At 43.5% G+C, this 19300-nt stretch overlaps 1 protein-coding gene across 4 annotated transcripts in view; it reads right to left on the bottom strand.

Moving 5' to 3' along the window:
• The window catches only part of TOM1L2 (target of myb1 like 2 membrane trafficking protein), a 58949-nt gene that overhangs the window by 6137 nt on the left and 33512 nt on the right, over positions 1–19300 (bottom strand). Inside the window, exons 9-15 of one of the 4 annotated variants that reach the window (XM_052772488.1) lie at positions 17924–17972; positions 16680–16803; positions 15462–15579; positions 13454–13529; positions 10224–10289; positions 2813–2872; positions 101–137 (exon numbers count right to left, since the gene is read on the bottom strand). In XM_052772488.1, the coding sequence (XP_052628448.1) occupies positions 101–137; positions 2813–2872; positions 10224–10289; positions 13454–13529; positions 15462–15579; positions 16680–16803; positions 17924–17972 (530 nt within the window). The remainder of the gene's footprint in view (positions 1–100; positions 138–2812; positions 2873–10223; positions 10290–13453; positions 13530–15461; positions 15580–16679; positions 16804–17923; positions 17973–19300) is intronic. The other 3 variants (XM_052772489.1, XM_052772490.1, XM_052772491.1) reach the window with 3 other exon arrangements.

The following is a 19300-nucleotide window of genomic DNA, read 5'->3' as shown; positions in this document are numbered from 1 at the left end:
CAGGCTGCGAGAAGTCAGCATTTCAGCAGGGATCAAAGCAGATAATTCAGTCTGCGTACTAACCTGAGAATGGCTCATAGCCACAGGCATCTCTGCTTACCTTCACTGGTCACTCCTTCTTCCAGTTCGTCTCCTTTCTGCAATTGGAACAAAAAGGTGTGTGAACACACAGGCAGTGCTTCACCTTCGCTATTATCCTCTATGCACATTTAATGCAACTGGACAGTTTCTACCACTTCTTTCCACATGCTAACTATTTGAGCAGGGTGACCTGGGGAAATCACGCAGCTCCCATGTCGGGAAGCCAATGGTGATTGACATTTCACTGTGCTGCAGAGCAAGAGGATGAGCACTAGAGATGCTTCTGAAGATTGCTCATGGATAGCTAAACTTTCCCCGTTGGACCTGAATGGCAGTCCAGCGCTGTTTCCAGTTCAGACAGTAGGCTTGGTCAAAAACTGAGCTGCATGAGTCACACAAATACTGTACAAGATGCCATCTTTTCTGTCACATGGTCCTTTAAAAAGTCAGGACTGCTGTTTGCATTGTGTCTTCAAATAAAATGCACTTTTAGCTGACAAAGAACACATGCCACAAAATAGCTTGGGGCCAACGTTCCTCCTGTGGGAGTTCACTTTAGATTTCATACAAAAATATAGCAGCTTTCCTGGCATCCATGCTGTACAACGATGAGACTAGGGTGGGCTGGATGAAGGATACTGATGGCCAGTTAGCATCCATGAGATACAAGGGCTGGGATGCCAGGGGGTCAGTGCATTTCTACCAGCTGTGTGCATTTCAACATGTAAATTTCCAATAGTGCTTTTATAAGGAAATTAAAAGTCCAGGGATGTGGCATCCTTGTCAATCTGTCAATATGTTAAAGATGAACGAAAATACTACTTGGAAACCTCATGTTGACCCTGTTTTGAAAAAGAAAAGTATTTGTCCATACCATGGCTTCTTTACCAGGAGAGTGGAAACATACTGATTGGCCTCACAAAGGTTTTTAATGCCTGAGCATTAAAGCCACCTAGCATCTACTAGCTTTCTACCGCACAGAGGTTTCCAAAGGTACACACAGCAGCCACTGCTTCCCATGCAGAGGTACTGTTTCAATGTACCCCCAAAAGGGTGAGGAAATAAATAATGATTAGCTAGCCTAATCTGTAGCTTCCTCAGCTGGGAAGCAGAGAACTGAAATGAACCCTTAACAAAAAAAGGAGGAGGGGAACCCAGAGTGAAAACCAAAAATCCAGTCCAAACTTTCTCAGAGGGCATGTCTATGCTGCACCCACATATGGTCAGGATGGGGACCCAGGTACCCGGGAGAAGGGAAGCCGGTACAGTCACAGCCGCAGTGTGTGTGATCCCCAGGCTTGTTCAGGCATTTACACGGCACTTCTCTGCTCTTTTTGAGCAAGACTGTCTAGTGGATGACAGATATACAGAGCTACCTTGATCTCCCTCCATAAGATCTTATCTCCTGCTAAATTAATTTAAATGGCAAAGACAAAAGTTTATTGTTTAAGCAGAGTGGACATGCTACATTTACTGTAGCTCTTTAACAAAATGAGGCCAGTTTCTAATTACATTTGAAAATGACTGCCTGTACTGAGGCCTGAAAAAACTACCTGCAGCTGAAAACCAGTGACATTTCAAAGACAGCCAGTCAGTCTGCCAAACTCTAACACTGAAACCCAGAATCTGTTTAAGCACTTCAGGCAGCTTTGGAGAGCAGGAGCATTTTCTTCCTTTCAGTACAGTCAGCTCCTCTGGTGCCGGAGCGGAGGGCTGACGTGCTGGAGCATGCCTGCAGTTCTGCTGCCAGAGCTGGGGAGCAGAGCCTGAACCCCACAACTCCTAGCCAGGAGCTGAGCAGGCAATAGCAAGGGGCTGGGGGAGACCTTAAGGAGTAGGGAGTTATCTAGGGACAGTATCTGAAGTCATAAGAAGTAATAGAAGGACATGATCCTTAGGGATATGGTGACCACAAGGAAACAGTTCAGTTCACTAAAGCCATGTTTAAAAGAACAGTCTGAAACACAACCCACCACCGGTCCCCAAAAGGCACTTGGTTAATTTGAGTCAGATGCTTACATTAAAAAAAAAAAAAGACCAGAGTAAATGCGTACTAGCTGTACCACTGCTTAAACCAAATGTGTATTGGTACAGCAAAACAAACTCCAGAATGAAGGCAAAGCTACTTTTAGTTCTGTCTTTTGTTTGCTTGTTTGTTTAATAATTACCAGACAATAATCATTTAGGAGAAACTGAAAGTTATAAACATTGAAGAGAGACTGTTATAAATTTTTATTATTACTATTATGAAACATGTCAAGATTGCTTGCCAATTTAAAAGACACCTCCATTTGAAAGGAATCTAAGCCCTGATCCAGCATCTCTTAAATGCATGCCTCAATGTAAGCATGTACTTAGATCCTGTCAAAGCTAATGCAGCCTTAAACATGTGCTTTAAGTCCAGTGCAGAACACAGGTAAACCTCAGCACATGTTTAAATGCTTTCCTAAACGGGAACCAGAAACACGATTTCTGGAACACATGCTATTCCGTGGTGTTAACATGGAGAAGTGAAAATAAAAAACTCAGAAAAAAACCGTTTTGATTGAATTGCTGAACACGACGCTATCTCCTCCTGCTTAGATATTCCCTTCAAAGGGAAATAAGCTACATGATTTGGAAGTTTCACTGCCTCCCATTACGAGAAGTACCAGTAACTCAGCAATGCATTGAAAGTTATCCATACAAGTGCTATTGCCCATGTGAAAAATGAAAATATAAAGGGTCTCACCAAGTCGGTACTGAGCCACTCCTCAATGTCATCCATGACAGAGGACTGTGCAACAGGGATCTAGGGAGTGCAGCGAGAGAACAGCAAGGCAGGCAAAAACCAAAACACATCCACAATCATGGCCACAGAGCGATGGAAAACGCCAGAAATAAGATTAAAAACAAAACAAAAACAAAGATGTAAGATGTGCTGGAAAAAAAAAGGCAACAAAATATAAATGGCATTTCAAATAAAGAAACACTTGGAAAGGAAATTATGAACAACAAGGCAAAAAAAAACCAGGAGAAAGATTATGGGGAATGACGTGACTTGATGCCAGCGTAAGATGGGTAACTTCTCGACCACATATTAAAACCATCAAGATGGACTGATGATTCTAATCTTGATCGTGAAAAGCTTTTAAGGGTAGAATACTGGATATCAGTTAGGTTTTGAAATGTTAAATTTACCTTTTACTTTTTAAAATGGGTATTAGCCACAGTGAAGGGTTAGCAAAAAGAGGGGCTCAAAGTCTTCAGGCAACGCTCCTATGAAAACAATTTGATTTTCTCCGCAGGTGGAGGCAGGCAGAGCCCAGGGTACACAGTCATGTTTCCTTCCAGATCCTCCTCCCACCACACCACTGAGCCTTGGCAAGCCTCGGCACACCAGTTTAAAGCAAAAGCATCCCGGCTCCCTGGTCCCGCTCCTCTGCCAAAGGTGACCCTCTCGCAGCGGAGGCGGCAGAACCCAACGTGTGCCAGTGCTTAGTGCGGAGTCTCAAAGGTGAAGATGAGGAGGAGGACGGGGCAGCAGCTCCTGGTGAGGGCAGAGGAGGAGAGCACAGCACGTGCTCCTCTCGGCTCCAGCACCAGCAATGCCTTGTAGTGCTCCAGCAAGGCTCGCCGGAGCCTGCCCGTCAGGCCTCCACGGGCAGTTTAACAAGAAGGCATGGAAGGTTTGCCTCTCCTCCCGTGATAAAACCGCTCACGTTACGTTGTGCAATTGCAACAGGCAGCACAGACGCAGCGTGCTGAGTGCTGAGGTGCAGCTATTTCACAAAGCGCTACAAGCAACTGGGTCAGCGAAGGGAAATTACTGCGTATTAGGTGTAGAATTTCCTGACTTAACTACGCTGCTTAAATACACCAGAGGGCTGCAGAAGTAAACAGGAAAACACCACAATAGATCTCGTAAGGACAACCTGAAAAACATTCGGAAAGCAATGTCAGACACGCAGGTTCCAGGCCAGAGCACAGTGGCCGAGCAGCAGGGCTGGCAGATGAGATCTCACGGTGCTGGCGAGGCTCTCCTAGGAAGAAAAAGTGTCAGGGGTTGTCCACAGCTTTGCCTGAAACCTCTCATGGGAAGAAGAGATGAAAGAGGCTCTGCAGATGAATTCGCTGGGAGATGTAGTTTTGTCAGGGACTTCTACTGGAGGAAGATAGACAGATGCTGAATTACAGAGGCAGCAGCACAGACTGATGCTGTTTTGCACAGCTCCTCAAGAAATTTTTCTTCTAATCAAGTGGCCTTTTGCACTGAGGAGGTCAGTTAAGCCCTTGCTTGAGGTGAGGTCTGCTAAGGTGAGTTAGTTGTGTCAAAGGACTGGAAATCCAGGGCTCAATCCAAAGCATCTCCCACAAGAGAGGCACCAGGAAGATGGCTTGGCTCTGACTCTGCAGGTTGCTGGACAAAGTGCACGTGACAGATCCAAGAAGGGTCAGAGGTACAAGTTGTCATTTTGCTTTCAGCTAATACAAGAAGATCCCAAACAGAAAATAAGTTCCTGCAGTTTCCTTTGGAATGGGCCAGATTTAGGATAATCGCCCCTTTTTAATTTGCAAGGGAGAGCTGAATCATGCACGTACAATGCTAACGCAGTGTGCTGAAGCTGCTGCAAGCTGGCCCAGATGGCCATTAATGAGAGGAGGGCTCTGTAGACATCTTCCAACGTGTTCCTTCCCAAGGGCAAGTTGCATCTTGTAGAACTGGCTTGTTAGTTTAACAGCTTTGGAAAATACTGGCTTCAGAGATACAAAGCAATGGATTTATTCAGCCTACAGCAACCTAAAACCTACTGCAGAAGTTTCACTGCTGTCTCTCTCCTGTATTGCTTAATGCTGCAAACAATAAGTAACGCTTTGGAAGGTGTAGCCTTCAGAGCTGTTGGCTAGTTTGCAGCTCAGAAAGGTACTTGCATTTCTTTAACGATAAGAAAATCTGTATGGAGAGGAGGAGGAGAATAGCAGGGTTTTTTTGCTTTTTTGTGAATAAAATAAGAGCAGCTGTTCTAAAAAGCGTGGTGGTACTGTGGTCCCTGTATTAGGAGGAACAGCAATTCAAATCTTGGGTATCCTGAAAACACAACAGATGACTGAGCAAGTATTGGATTCCTGAGAACTGCAGGACTCCTGAGTTTGCAGGAGTCCTCAAAGAACAGCTCAGCAGTATAGGAGTCTGTGCTGTGGTGTTTTGTAAGATTTAAAAAAAAAAAAAGGCGGGGGGGGTAGAAAAAAAAGGAATTCTACTTTCAGACAGACCTACTTTATATAACAAACAAACAAAAACTTCAGAAGTGCAAGAACACTTCTCACAGGTCATATATAAGAAGCAGAGAGAGCTGCAAGATAAACATTTGAGCATGTCAGCCATTTGCTATTCAGCACTGACCTTTTAAAAAACTTCCCCCATCTTCGAGCACACTTGCAGAAGAGCCAAAAGTTTGCATCTATTGCTCCTTCCATGTTCAAACTTCCAATTTACCTTCCTCAGACTGAGCCCCATTTTCCCCATAAAACATGGGTTAAATGTATCAGGTTTAATTTGTTCAAGCATAAAGAGAGGGGAAACTCTCAAGAGTAACTGGAGGTTTTAAAATATTTTAACTATAACATTGTAACATTTATATTTCATTTGAAACTGACCACACACAGAAGTTCATTTTCTGCCAGTCAGTTGTGTATTTGGCAAGTCTCAGCCTTCCAGAAGCCCTAAACTGAAAAACGTGGAGGGGAGTTTTGTTAAAACTAATCCCCTAAAACACAACAGAAGCAATGTAAAAATAAATTAGCTAGTTTACACATTAAAAAAGACAACAGTTTCTGGGAACAAACAGCAGTGGCAGCCACAGACTACATGGAAATGGCTCCAGAATGGGATACCGTCTTGTTAATACTTTGATTATGCAAACACACACCGTCTAGTGAAGCGCTCAATCTTGGCAAGACAGCTCCCTAGATAGTCAGTGTTGGCTGCAAGAGCTGTTTTTGTAACGATATTGTGATTTCTTTTTTAAAAGTCTATACTCTAAGTAAATGAAAATTAAGTCTCAAAATATTTTTGGGTACTTTAAGTAACTGGCTTTAATTAAAAGTTGGGCTTATAGTTCAAATTCCTTTTTTATTTAGTCTTGGAAAATCCTACAAATGGGATCATCTCAACAGTCCTGAAAGGGAAATGGAAAAGGAGGGCTGGGAGAACAAAAACGAGCGTTCAATCCCACAAAACCCACAGGAACCTGGAATTCAAGTTCATACTTATCTAAGTTAGATTGTGTTGGTGTTCTCACTAGCAATCAAAAGCCAAAGAGTATTGCCAATATATTTCCTCAGAAGTCATAAAATCCAATATTCTACCCTTAAAAAGACAGTTTAAGGTTATTATTATCACATTTTATTTCTATTAAAAATGATCCCACTGGAAAAGAAGCAGGTATGAAATGACAATTCAGGTCTCTAGTTGAGCTCATTAATGTTCTTAAAATGTTTAACAAGGTTCATGCTAATTGTTGCTAGACTACTGTCTTGTAGTAGCTTAGTTAATTCCACTTCTTTATAGATGTTTAACAAAGCTGACACCAATACTTGGTTAGCTGCTATTCACTCCCCCCCGTTAGTTAGCAATAGTAAAGAAAGCTCTGTCATTCCTATGGTAGCAGAACGAGAGCGCTGAGATGCACACTAGCAGTCTACTCCAGCTTACTACTACGGTCTTACCATCTATTTAAAGCTGTTGTGATCTCGGAATAGCTGCCTGGCCTCAATATTAGAACACGTTTGACTTTACATGTAAGGATTCAATTAGCTACTTGATTACTTCTAACTGCGTTTACACATCGCATAGATGGGGAAGACAAGAGCTCAGGTGCAGTATGTTCCCCAACACAGCCTGTTGTACCTGTACAACAACCAGCCAATCTGGATCTGATAGACATGTCCAGACAGTGAAAGCCTTCCTTCACATGTGGTATCACATTGTCCTTGTAGACTGCTCCGTAAAATGCCATTGCTGGACAGGTAATGAAACCCACATGGTCTTCAGAACAAGGGAACACACCTGCTTGCCTTCAAAAGAGAGAGGGGTCCTACCACACAGAAGAAATGAGATCTTCACAGGTTTATTTCTCAGTTTGTCCACAATTCAAGCACTTTCGTCTCCAAGAAGATGATGTATTTCAACAGTCTCATGTTACCCAAATAATTTCCACATCTTAGATCCTATCTCTCTGTTGAAGGCATACATAGTGGCATCTCACTTTGTTACTAATTAACATCTCAGCAAAGGTTTCATTTATTCTTTACTCACTTATCTTTACTACAGAGAGGAATCTCCTCTCCAGCCAGGCATGCTGCTGGTGGTCAAGATGCAATGCTGAAAGCTGTTTGTATCACTTTCTGTGAATTCTGGTTCAGTTTCATTCCTCCCCTGCCACTGTCCCAAATAAATAATGTCTGGCCTGACGTAGTGGCTTAAGAAACACCTGCTTCTCACTTTCGTAACAAATACTCATTTGGCCTGTGAGTGGGGTGACAGATTATTCTAACAAATGAATATATTCATGCAAATCTCAATAGCTGCCCAAACTCATGAGAAGGGAACTGGAATTAACCTGCACTAAAACGTGGTGGCCTTGTGCCTAAGAGCTGCTGATACAGACCCTTGTATGACACCTGCATGGTCTAACTTGCAAACCCCCAGACCTTACATTGCAAACAGATCTGGTACTGGAACAGCTCAGCTAACATCCCTAAGTCATGTTTGAACGAGGAACATTTTCTGCAGATATCATTTTGCCTGCGTTAGTTTTGTAGGCAGAGCTGGAATGGATAAAGGTGTGGTTTGTGTCTCTGTGGTCCCAGCATCACCTTGCCAGCAGAACTGAGCTGTAGATTAAGCTGACACAGAAACAACACTGCCAAATTCACTGGGAGAGTACACACGGAGCCCTGAATGAGCCTCACTCTGCAAAGGTGTGTTGGTGAACTGGGATGCACAGAAATGGAGTGGGAAGAACTCAACCCTAAGCTTAAATGTATCGCGGTTTGGAAAGAATGTCAGGTCATGAGGGGTGCGAGTACCACTCTGGCAGGTGGAGACTCTATCAGTGGTCTCAGTGTTGTACAGGCACAGGTAATAGCAATGTCAGCTCACCCCTCTTTTCCCTCTCATCTCAAAAGTACAAAAAGTTACCAAAGAATGTGCACATCAAGTTCATACCTGGGATGCTAGTTATTCCACTGGTATTGCAAATGCTACAAAGTTGTATTAATAAATATGGTTAAGAACTACAGCCAGTTAAGAGAGAAACAGAGTTAATGATTAGTTTAGTTTTATTTTAGGTATTTCTCTCTCATACTTAGCATAAAAACAAGGTGACAGGCTTGTAAGAGCAGCGACTGGCTGAACAGCCAGACCCCCTTCCCTCCCCAAATCCATATGCCTCCATGAATGCTGCAGTATCCTTTTTCCAGACTGAATAACCACAAGCCAATGAACGAATATTGTGTTTGTTTTTTTAATAAAGCAGTGGTGTGAGTGGTGTGAACAGCAGGGGTGCCGATTTCATGCTTCCCTGCTCTTGTAAACAGTGGAAAGGCAAAGAAGAGGAACTAACTCAATCACTGGATTATTCATTATGGATGAACATCTAACAGTGGCATAGTACATCTCTGGCTGCAACAGAGCCACCGAACAGCAAGAGCCTCTGTGAACCACAATCAACAGTATCAGAGGCAAAGCAAGTGCTGCTCACTTTATGGCTTTTCCCTCTCGTGTTACAAGCTGTGGGTCTCTGACAAGCACTGAAATGAAACTCTGGCTCCCAAGGATAGGTACCTACAACTGGGCTTACCCACATCTGCTAGCAGGCACAGAACTGCTTCTGGGTGCTTGCATGGGCAGGCAGACAGGACCGTATACATGCACGTGTCCAATCACTGTGCATGCACAAGCCATGCGAACTTCTGACAAATTCACAAGCTGGCCCTCAGAAATAACCTGGATTAGCCCTAAGCCTAGAAGAATAAATGCAAAGTGTTTCACAGAGTTGGTGCACTTTGATATTGCACACTCTGGATTTTCTCAACCTTAAACTCTCTGGGTTGTTTCTCTTTTTAGGCACTGGGCAGCTCAGTCTGGGACATTCAAGGCTCTCCCTGGAGTGAGGCATTGCCATTCCACAGGCCTCCTGACACCCAGCCCCACAAGCTGCACTGCAAGCGCATGCCAGCCCAAAGAGAATTCTGCACTGCACCTTTCTGAACTCAGCTGCAGTCGGGACTGTCTCAGAGGGACTTTGTACAGTTAGGTCACATTATTGGTACTAATCTCAAACACTTAAAGTGATGGATTACATTGTCCAAAAATACAAAATTGGTCTTAGAACTTGGCTTTAAGGCATAGCTGAGGCTATTTTTTACCTACCTCTGACTTCTGCACTTAAAGCAGACTTTTGAACTTCTCTCTGCAAGCGTGTTGATGAAGGACAACTTCAAACAAGGTCAAAATGTGCACAGATTCAGTGATCTTCAGAAGCTTGACTTTATCAGAGCACTGGCATCACTAGACACGGGAATTAAATCCTTACAGCCAGAAACACGATTGTACCTTTTGGAGTCTGAATCCTAATGTCAGTGGAGTGGAAGATGTCAATCTGGGTAGCAGTTCTCCCATTCCCTTCCTTTCATAAAGAGCTATCCCTACATTACTCAATTCAATTAGGTATGATCCTACAACTTCTGTATGTCTATTACAGACCACAAAGTTAAGCACTACCAGAAGAGGCTGCTTTAAAGACATGTAGAAAGTGTCCTCTTTATGACCAAGATCCATGAGACTTGTGTTTATCCCTTGAAAAGTGGATACTGCATAAATAAATCAAGACAGTATAAGGAACCAATTGGATCCCCAGGCCTCTTCTGAAGGTGATGTGGGATCCTACAAACGATTCAGTCGGTTACAGGCCTTTGTACTATGTAAACCAGAAATTGGTTCAAATCTTTCCCTTTGCCCTGGGTGGGAAATAAACTCCTTGTACTGTCTGATTTCAAGTGGTTCAGTAGGGCAGGACGAGAGGTGAATGGAGGATGGTTATTCTAGGTAAAGGGACTGGGGTGGGCAGTAGGAATCGCTTCACTGGTGAAGTCCTCACCATTCCTTGTGTAATTAGCCACTTGTCTATAGGCTCCATGTCTGAGTTCCCACCTTTACCTCTCCTCTGTGTTGAGAACAGAAAGGTCCATAAAGAGATAAACCACAGCAACAACCCATGATATAGTAATATAACAGCAGCAAGTTAAAAACTTCATATACACATACACACACACAGAGTTGCCTATGGTAGCTTCTGGCAGCAGCTGCATCCCCCTCTGCTGCCTGTCAGCTCTGTCCGTCGAGGTACAGACCTCACCCCAACCTCTGCACTTCCTACAGACAGTTCACAGAATTTTAGCACTTCCTCCATGCTGATAATAAAAAAAAAAAAAAAAAAAAAAAAATCACTGACTAGTAGTGAGGCTGATGTTTGTCATCTTCTTAGAAGAAAAAGTATAGGCTATACAACCTACTAAAATCAGTCAGACTTTACCAGAAACACTAGTATTACACACTGTGGAGTTTCCCTTGTTTACGAAGCTGTGAGCTGCAGCACACCCTACTTACCTCCTTAAGCTCAGCAGACAGACTCTGCCCCAAACTCTAACAGTACGACAGCTCTAATGATGGCGTTGAGCAGGAGGGTAAGTAATGGCAGTTTGCTGCAGTGTTCTGGCAGTCTTTCAAACTGCCCCTCTTGAAGAGCGACAGAGGTTATAAAGGACCGCTGATGCATCCAGTTCCTCTGAGCAGGTTGCAGACTGCATGGCACAGCAACACAAAGACTCTCAAGATGGCTTCTTATCCTTCAGCATCTCATCCCTGAGCCAGGGCCCAGATGCAGAGTCATTTCTAGCTCTGGAGGGGCTTGCTCAGGACCGGCAGAGCACAGTGGTTCCAGCCCACCCACCCTGCCAGAACTGGGCCAGCTCAGCCGAGAGCCACTGGTATGTTTATGTACCTCCATTCAGATACCCATATACGTGGGATACATCTCCTGTCCCCACTATCACATCTTTTATGTCTCATTTCAGTACTTGTGCTGAGAAAAAAAAGGGAGAAATCACTCCAACTTCATCTACTATCTGTGTAACACTAGAGAATTGTTTCTTGGACACCTCTCCTCCCAGTTGTGATCATGCAACAACTCTGTGGCAACAAAAGCAATTCCCAACATGGAAAAGCAATATTAAGAAAACAGTGTATTTTTAGCTTGTCTTGTTTCCAGCTGCTAAATCATATTAAAAGACAGCTAATGCCACGTGATTAGCCATCTCTCTACAGACCATTCTGAGAATGACTACATTAGAAACGTCGGATGTGCTGAATTTTACCACTGGACAACTGTGCTGGAACAAGAAGTGAGTGAAGAACGCGTTGCGAAGCTTTTGGCTCCTCCCTAGAGCTGTTCTTAAATTAGCTCTCTACCCAAATTAACGCGTGTCTTTCATTTACTGAGCACTGCCAGTTTTTTGCTACACATACCGGGGCTGGTAACTTTAGGAGAGTTTAATTTTCATTTCCTTTAAGGAGAGACACCCACAAGCCTCACAACACTTGACAAGAAGCAGTGTTTACCAATTTCTGAAAGACTGCATTTCAAAACAAGCTATTCTGATTACATGATACAGTCATCAGGACCTTTGAAAAGAGGCTGAAAGTCTCTACGACATCTCAGAGCCCAAAGTTCCACAACCCATGAAGCGTTTGCCCAAAAAAACTTTGACCGTCAGATTAGCTTAGACACAGCCCTTTGAACTGACAACACTTTGGGCAGAGCAGCAGCTATGCTGGTGTGAATGACACGTCGCATTGGTGCCTCAAGCAGAATTGGCTGAGAACAAAAGTGTTAATAAATAAGGACATGACCCCATGGCCACTAGGGGAATAGAGCCCCCTTGACCAGTAGCTAAATGCAAGCCTCTTGCATTTAGTTAGCCAGGAACAAAGAGCAGAATCTCAAATCCTTTCCCAGGTCCTGCCAATAACACAGCACAGTGATACTGGGGGCTTGGGTTGTCACACTGGCTTCAGGAATTCCTCTCTCACCCGCTTAATATACTTCTGCCCCTGCCTCCCCATGCTTCCCCCTTTTCCCTCAGTACTGCTGGCATGAATTTTTGTGGGGCCGAGCTTGAAACTGGTCACAGGGCTGACCTGGGTTATAAATTACCCTTTTTGCAGGAGGACAGGGACAGGAACAAGCAGATAGATTTGTGGGGCAGGGGGATGCTCCCTAAGAAATCATTGCTGAAGGCCTGCTACCACTGAACTATGTCCGAAGCAGGCAGGCAGCTGTGATCTGACCCCAGCTGGCTCCGAATGCAAATTCTTCCTGGCTCAGAGCACAAGCTGCCAGGCATGCCAGCTGCCCTGAGCACTCCCATTTCAACTTATGAAAGAACCAGGGCGAGATCAGCCAAGGCATGGGGAGGCAATTCTCAGTGGAGGGAGGCGTGTGCATGCTGCACTGGCTCTCCCATGCTACACTGGCTCTGCCGTGCTCCCTAGTGGTCAGCACAGACCAAAATTAGACTAGGAAAAGGCTCTGAACTTGCACCGTCATCCAAAAACTTACACGCAGCTGAGTACAAAAAAGCAGGACAGTTTTAAAAAGCAGGGTGGTAGAAAGGGGTTAAGGGACGATCTGAAAGCTCTTTTCACTTCTGCCTTCACCAAGGTATGCAGACAAAGCTGGCCAAGCTTGCTCTCTCAAGCATGTTTCTAGCACCAGCTGCTTTGAGGTGACAGCACATGGGCCTCTTCTGCCCACACAAGATAGCAGGAGCCTGCCCTGGGACTGACAGAACAGACTGCGTGCAAGGGCAGTTATGGCAAGGCATGTGAAGCATTAAAAGTCTACATAATTTCTCTCCCTGTACCTTGCATCTGTATCTGAGCACTTAAAGCAAAGTCTAGCAGATTAAGACTGCAACAACTTTCGTAAGCAAAAATGAACCAAACAAATGCACACCAGTGTTCACAAGACATTCCCCACTTATTGTTTTCAGCAGTGATTCCAGTCAAAGAGCTAGACCCCCCAGGCAAGCTGCAAGAACACAGGAGAATTTACTCACTATGATTTTGAAGTCTTTTAGGCTGGTGTGCTAAGTAGCAGCTCTTTAGAGATCATTACTGAGCAAGTACTTGCTCCTAGGTATCAATTTCAAAATAGCCAGTACTAGCATGCTGCTGGAATACATAATGAGAAGTCTCGGTCAAAGCAGCTGCCTAAAGCTTGGATTCCACGCACGGCTTCAGATAACAAAATGCAGAGCAACGACCTACCCCTCCTGTGTTCTGTTTTCGAACATCCAGGGCAGATGCTAGTCCTTTGACAGCCTGTGGATCCTCATACGTCACGCTGAAAGAAAGGAACAACCACAGAACTAGAAGGAAGTCCAGCAGTCACCCATGCAGAACGCACTTGCTACTCTGATTTACACCCCTGGAAATCAGAAAGCACATTCTTTTTCTTAACAAGACTTCAAGTGTACTAAGTGTATTCCAAGAAAAGGAGTGTGCTCTGTATAAAGACCGTCCATCAGTTTCAGTAAGCACGTTGAAGCAAAAAGAGTAAGACTAGCATTATGAAAGGTAGGCAAATAGGTTACAAGGCACCATAAGTGTCTCCTAGAGCTAGCAGGGGACTATGAAAAGAGGCCTGATTACAGATGATGTTTTGCAAAGCTTTGAAGATGACATTTGGAAACCTGACCTTGATGTGTGCATGGGGGGGAGGCAGAGGGAGACTCGAAGACAGATGAAACATAACTAAGCAACTACAGTGAAGCATACAAAGAAATGCACTATTTACAGGGGTTGGATTTGTAAAAAGCTTCTTAAATTGTTATGCAAAAGGAACATGTAGCAGTCAGGTGACAGAAGCAATAGCATCATTTCTGAGAGCACAGTAGTGAATCATGAGGTGAAGCAGATGCCAACACCTGTCCATAAATCAGTTCCTGGGAGGAGCCGCATGTCTGAGCTGGAGGAGCAATTTCTCCTCCAGCATGCTGGCTTCTCCCAAGATCTGAGCACAGCACCCTGAGGCTCTCACCTACACACCGCAGCAAGTCACACTTACATCTTTACTGCCTCGCTGCTGCTCCATTTACACAGCGTACAATCCAAGGAATATATAGCAATCCTCCCTTGTGAAATCATGGACTGATAGGTGCTCCTTGTTCCATTAACTCACAGAAGGAGATAGAGGTGCAGTGTGGGAAGACTAGTTTCGTGCTTCATTTAGCACAAGAGACAGAGGGACCTCCATTAGATCTCTCTGCAATGCATCTCCTTTCTGACTGTACATTAGGGCTCTCAGCCTGAAATCTCTAGTGGTAACGTACGCCTCCACAGTGGAGCACATCTTCTCAACACTGATACTACAGCTAAGGCAGTACCAATAGCTATATTGATAACTGCAAATAAAAGATCCTAATAAATTTGCTGGCTCAAGTTTTCAAGAGCTGGTAAGTTTTTGATAATCTGCTAAGGTCTGAGCTAAACTATTTAACAACATTTATTAGTTTGAGACAAGATATTGATGATGTTCTGACTGCTGGTAGCCACTACATCCTCTAGAATCTGAAACCAGGGGGAGGCAAGAAATAATATATGAAAGAAAAATACCTGAGTGTGTCTTTTACTGAATCTCATTTGACAAGGATCAAAGGATTTCTTAATAAGTGCATAGATTTATTTTATATTAAAATAATTAGACCTGTTAAATGCCCTTGAAAGTGCCAGATTTGCAGCTCTAGAGATGCAAGCCCTATGCATATAAACAAATTAGGGGTAGCATGGCAGCCGGGCAAGCTACACTGCCTTGACAGCCCACAAGAGTCTGACTGCTGGGCCAAAGGGAGAGTTTAACTGGATGGTAATTCTGTTTCCAAGCCCCTGATGACAGTATTCAGTCACCAAAGCATATTCATGACCTTCAGGTGAAGGACCCTTATGCTCCTGTATCTCAAGAACTGGCAGGGTGGATGGGATGAGAAGTCTTTATGAGAGGAAGCATCTGCAGAAATAAAGGCAAGTTCATTTCCAAGTTTCCAGTGAGCTCATTAACTAAGACAGTCAAATAACATTAGTCAGCCAGTCAGCTCTGCCCAGCAGCAGGAACTTCTCCGCTCGCCCGTACTAATAATGACCAACAGGGTAGGGATTGGATTAAAAGCACAAAAACATACACCAAAACGACTTTTTTAGTCAAGAAGTTTCAGATTTATGCCCTTAGACAACAGCAATGCCGTGACTCAAACAGCGCTAAAGACAAACTCCAACATACTTCTTTCGCTGCTCAGCCAAGGAACTGCCTCTTGTCTGTGCAAACATGTCGAAGTCATCACGAGGATTACAGTGTTGTAGAGAGCTGAGTGTGCCACTGACGCTGTTTGTACCCAAGTCTGCAACCAGAGGCAAAAAAAGTGAACCAATGAAATAGCAAACCATATGGAAGCACCACTGCCATGACTGTATAGGTTACAGAGGAAGTCATTAACAATACAGGGCAGCTATAGATATCATCTAGTTAACAGTTGCAGCACTGAGCACAGTTCTGTCCAGAAGAGGCTGGAGGCTGCTAATCATGCATTTCTTAAAAGACAAATGTAGAGATTGTCTTATTGCTCCTGGAAGCACCACACCCTAAGTACTCCATCGAGAAGCCAGCATTTGGGAATTGGTGTGCACCTGCTGCCAATCTGATTCTGAGATATTTACTATTCATTAACATGGTCCAAAATTTTGGCATGGATACTAGTCTTCTCCACAATGTTGTCTCTCACTTATTGACTGTGAAACCAGCAGTTTCAAATCAAGTGATAATGATATTGGCACAGTGCTGAAAGAGGTGAAGAACCTTCACTCAAATCAAGTGATCCTATCTAGCAATCTTTGGTTTGATTTAATGTAAACCACCTAACAGTTTCATAAAAACTTTCATCCAAAGATTTCAAATATTATTTGTAGAAGTGAAACCAAGAACATTCACCAGACTGATTTCATGGAGAGCTATACCTAAGCAGAAATTAAAGTAGTAATACAAGTTTTACCATGAACAAGAACCTGCACCCTTTCCTTCAGTCTCCCCTTTGGTTAATAAATCCCTCCCTTTGTGCCAGGGTGGTTCCCAATTACAGATCGCTACAGTGCAAGGGAGTGGGAAAGTCCTCCTAATCCTACAACACACATACCAAACCTTCCAAAGGCTACATGGCAACATTAATCAGGTGGAGGAGACCCAAGGGGAGCAGAAACTCCCTGACCCACAAGTGAAAAATGGCTCCTCATAAATTCCAACAGCCCACTGTGATAAGGGCTTGTACTGGGTGTTCAGGTCGGTCACAGGGACCTCAGCAACCGCTCAGACTTGCTCCCACAGTCACACACCTGGATTGCCTAGCAGCCCCTGCATGCTGTTCAAGACCCACAGACTGGTTAGGCTTGAAAAAGTCCACGCATTGCAGCCTCATGTTCATCCGCACTATTTAGACCAGGTACTCACCAAGCCCTGCAAGCTGTGAAGAAAGTGAAGACGGGGGTGCTGAGTTTCCGACCATGGGGCTTACTACAGCTGGAGAGCCAGGACCCAAATCTATTAAGTTATCTTCTGTCACCTCATTCAGTACCTGTTGGGACACAAGAAACACAGCAAGTTACACGTGCCAGAGATTTCTTCTTGCAGTGCAACATGAAACACCAAAAAATAATGGGCACTTCCTAAAAAGATCTCTCTTGCATATTGCCAAATGGACCAGTCTCTTGGATACTACAATGATGAGTGCAGAATAAAAAGGGTCAGCCACCAAAAAAATCTCAGTTTGACTGCTTAGCACAGCAGGAAGCTCTCCTGGAGGTCATCTACATCTCTTCAGATTTAGCTAATGTGTCTGTGTTCTCCACCTCTTTTAGCACCAGACCAACATCAGATCTAAGTCAAACTGAATTTAGTATCATCTTCCACATTAGGTGTAAACTGTTTTCAGAAACATAACTTCTTTGTCATGACTAAAGTTAGAATGCAGAGCCTGTGCTGAAGTTTGCATCACACAGCAGTAGAAGAGGCAATCAAACAGGCAAAGTAAATAGAGGAAATGGTTAGAAGAATGCAGAATAGAAAATGTAATAGTGTCACACACTAATTCATCATGAACCCAGATCTTGAACACTATAAACCGACTATAAAATAGTTTTCATTGAACGAATAATTAGAACTGTAACTCTGCAGCTTGGAAAGGGGCTGCTGAAAAAGGAGATGAGAGAGGTTCTTAAAATTATGAGTGGCATGAAGAAAATTAACCTGAACAGCGGTATTGTAAGACACAGTGAAGAAGAATTAGGTGGAGCAAATAAAAATTATTAAGTGGCTCAATCAAATGTAAACAGAATATTTATTACATATAAATACCCACATAAATATGTAAAAATGTGTAGTGAAACTGTGGGACTCACTGCTTAAGGACACTGTGAATTCCTAAAGTCCACATGGACTCCAAAACAATCAAAAAAGTTAATAGAGCAAAGAAAATCCATCAAGGATTGCGAACACAGAGATGTTTTAGTGTAATGTCTTCCTGAGCTAAAAGTTGTCACTTGCGGTTTGCCACATTCTTGCGCTCTTTTCGTGGTATCCACTATTAGCCACTACAGGCAGGACACAGGGCTGGACAGGTAAAAAGGGATACTACTGATATTAGTACGGCTAGTATGGTGTAATTGCTGATAAAATAAATGGAGCGATGTACTTACTCCATTGCTGGCATTTTGTGTTGAACGTCCCGATCTGTATCGTTCAAATCTGTTTAAAAAAAACCAAAAAACCAACATGGACTATCAAAGCCACCAATAAACAATCAAAAACACGAGTTTATAACAAAGCCATGACATGCTTGCCACTGAACTTAGTTTTCTTTGGTTCAAGAGGGAACCCTGAGAGCTTTAAGTCCAAGCCAGGAAAAAGGGAGAACAGTTGCAGAAGTTGCATTCTTGGCAAATATTAAGTTGACTAATCTGATCTTGCAGCACACACATGCCTGAAAAGCACTGTAGGATTTGTCTTTGGGTTTTTTGTTTGTTTGTTTGTTTCCATTAAGTGCTTTGTGATAGACTATTCTGTTAGCCAAGGGACAGAAAGAATTGCAGCAAGATTGATGCTCCCAGCTAAGTTGAGCACCGCAGCGAGTCTTAACTCCCACTTAACAGCTCCCCCTTGCTGCAATACATGTAAATTAGAAGCCATATGCATGCTAGCACAGTACTACCCAGGCAGCACATGTATAGAGAAACAACGATTAGCAGATTAATTTCATAAAACATTCCGGGTCAGCTCAAAGATCGTCAGAACCAATGTTCAAATAGGTTGGTACTTTCCAAGAATGAAAAGTAATGACGTTGGATAAAAATCCTCATACTTCTTAGGGGAAGAAGTCTGGCTAGTCAAGATCTGGTCTCTTCTCTACTCCTTCCCCAACCAGCTGTGCATATGGGGTCGCAAACCTAAACGACGCTTTTGTGAACTCAAAAAAGCAGAGGGAACTACCTCCTCCCAAGGCCCATCTGAGGCCAGTCTGATCTCCTTCCTTACCAGGAAAAGCACTGTGATTTCTCAGAGGCTAGAATTTTTCCTCATTTAAAAGTAGTTTCATGTGTAACCTCTCTTTTCAGTAAAAAAACCCATAATATTGATAATAATAATAATCCTGTGGGTTTTCGCCCAGATGGACAAAATACAACTGGGAATCTCAAGCAAACTAAAATGTTTTCTTAATGTAACAGAGGAAAATGCAAACTTAAAAGGCAGCAAAACCAAATTCAGGCCCAAATTTCAATTTTAGGAAACTGTGGGTGTCTACTATTACTGGAAATGCAGCTCCCTTAGCTGGAAACCTAAGACACCTCCTACCTCATATTTCTCACCAAAAGGCTTATGAGCCACACGTTCGTTTACATCCAAAGCTTCACAGTGAAGGCCAGAGCTCCTGCTTGAGTCACTGACAGAGCTCGGCACCCATACTAGAAATCAGCGTGATGAATGTGGAGCTTTTGGAATAGCAGAGAAGGAACTGGAATTTATTGAAATGCTCAGACCAGTGCAGCTATTCTACCACAAATAGCTTGCTAACATCA

The sequence above is a fragment of the Harpia harpyja genome, chromosome 21 (genome assembly GCF_026419915.1).
Source record: "Harpia harpyja isolate bHarHar1 chromosome 21, bHarHar1 primary haplotype, whole genome shotgun sequence".
In the NCBI taxonomy this organism is placed as follows: Eukaryota; Metazoa; Chordata; class Aves; order Accipitriformes; family Accipitridae; genus Harpia; species Harpia harpyja.
This window is presented reverse-complemented; position numbering and strand designations above follow the sequence as displayed.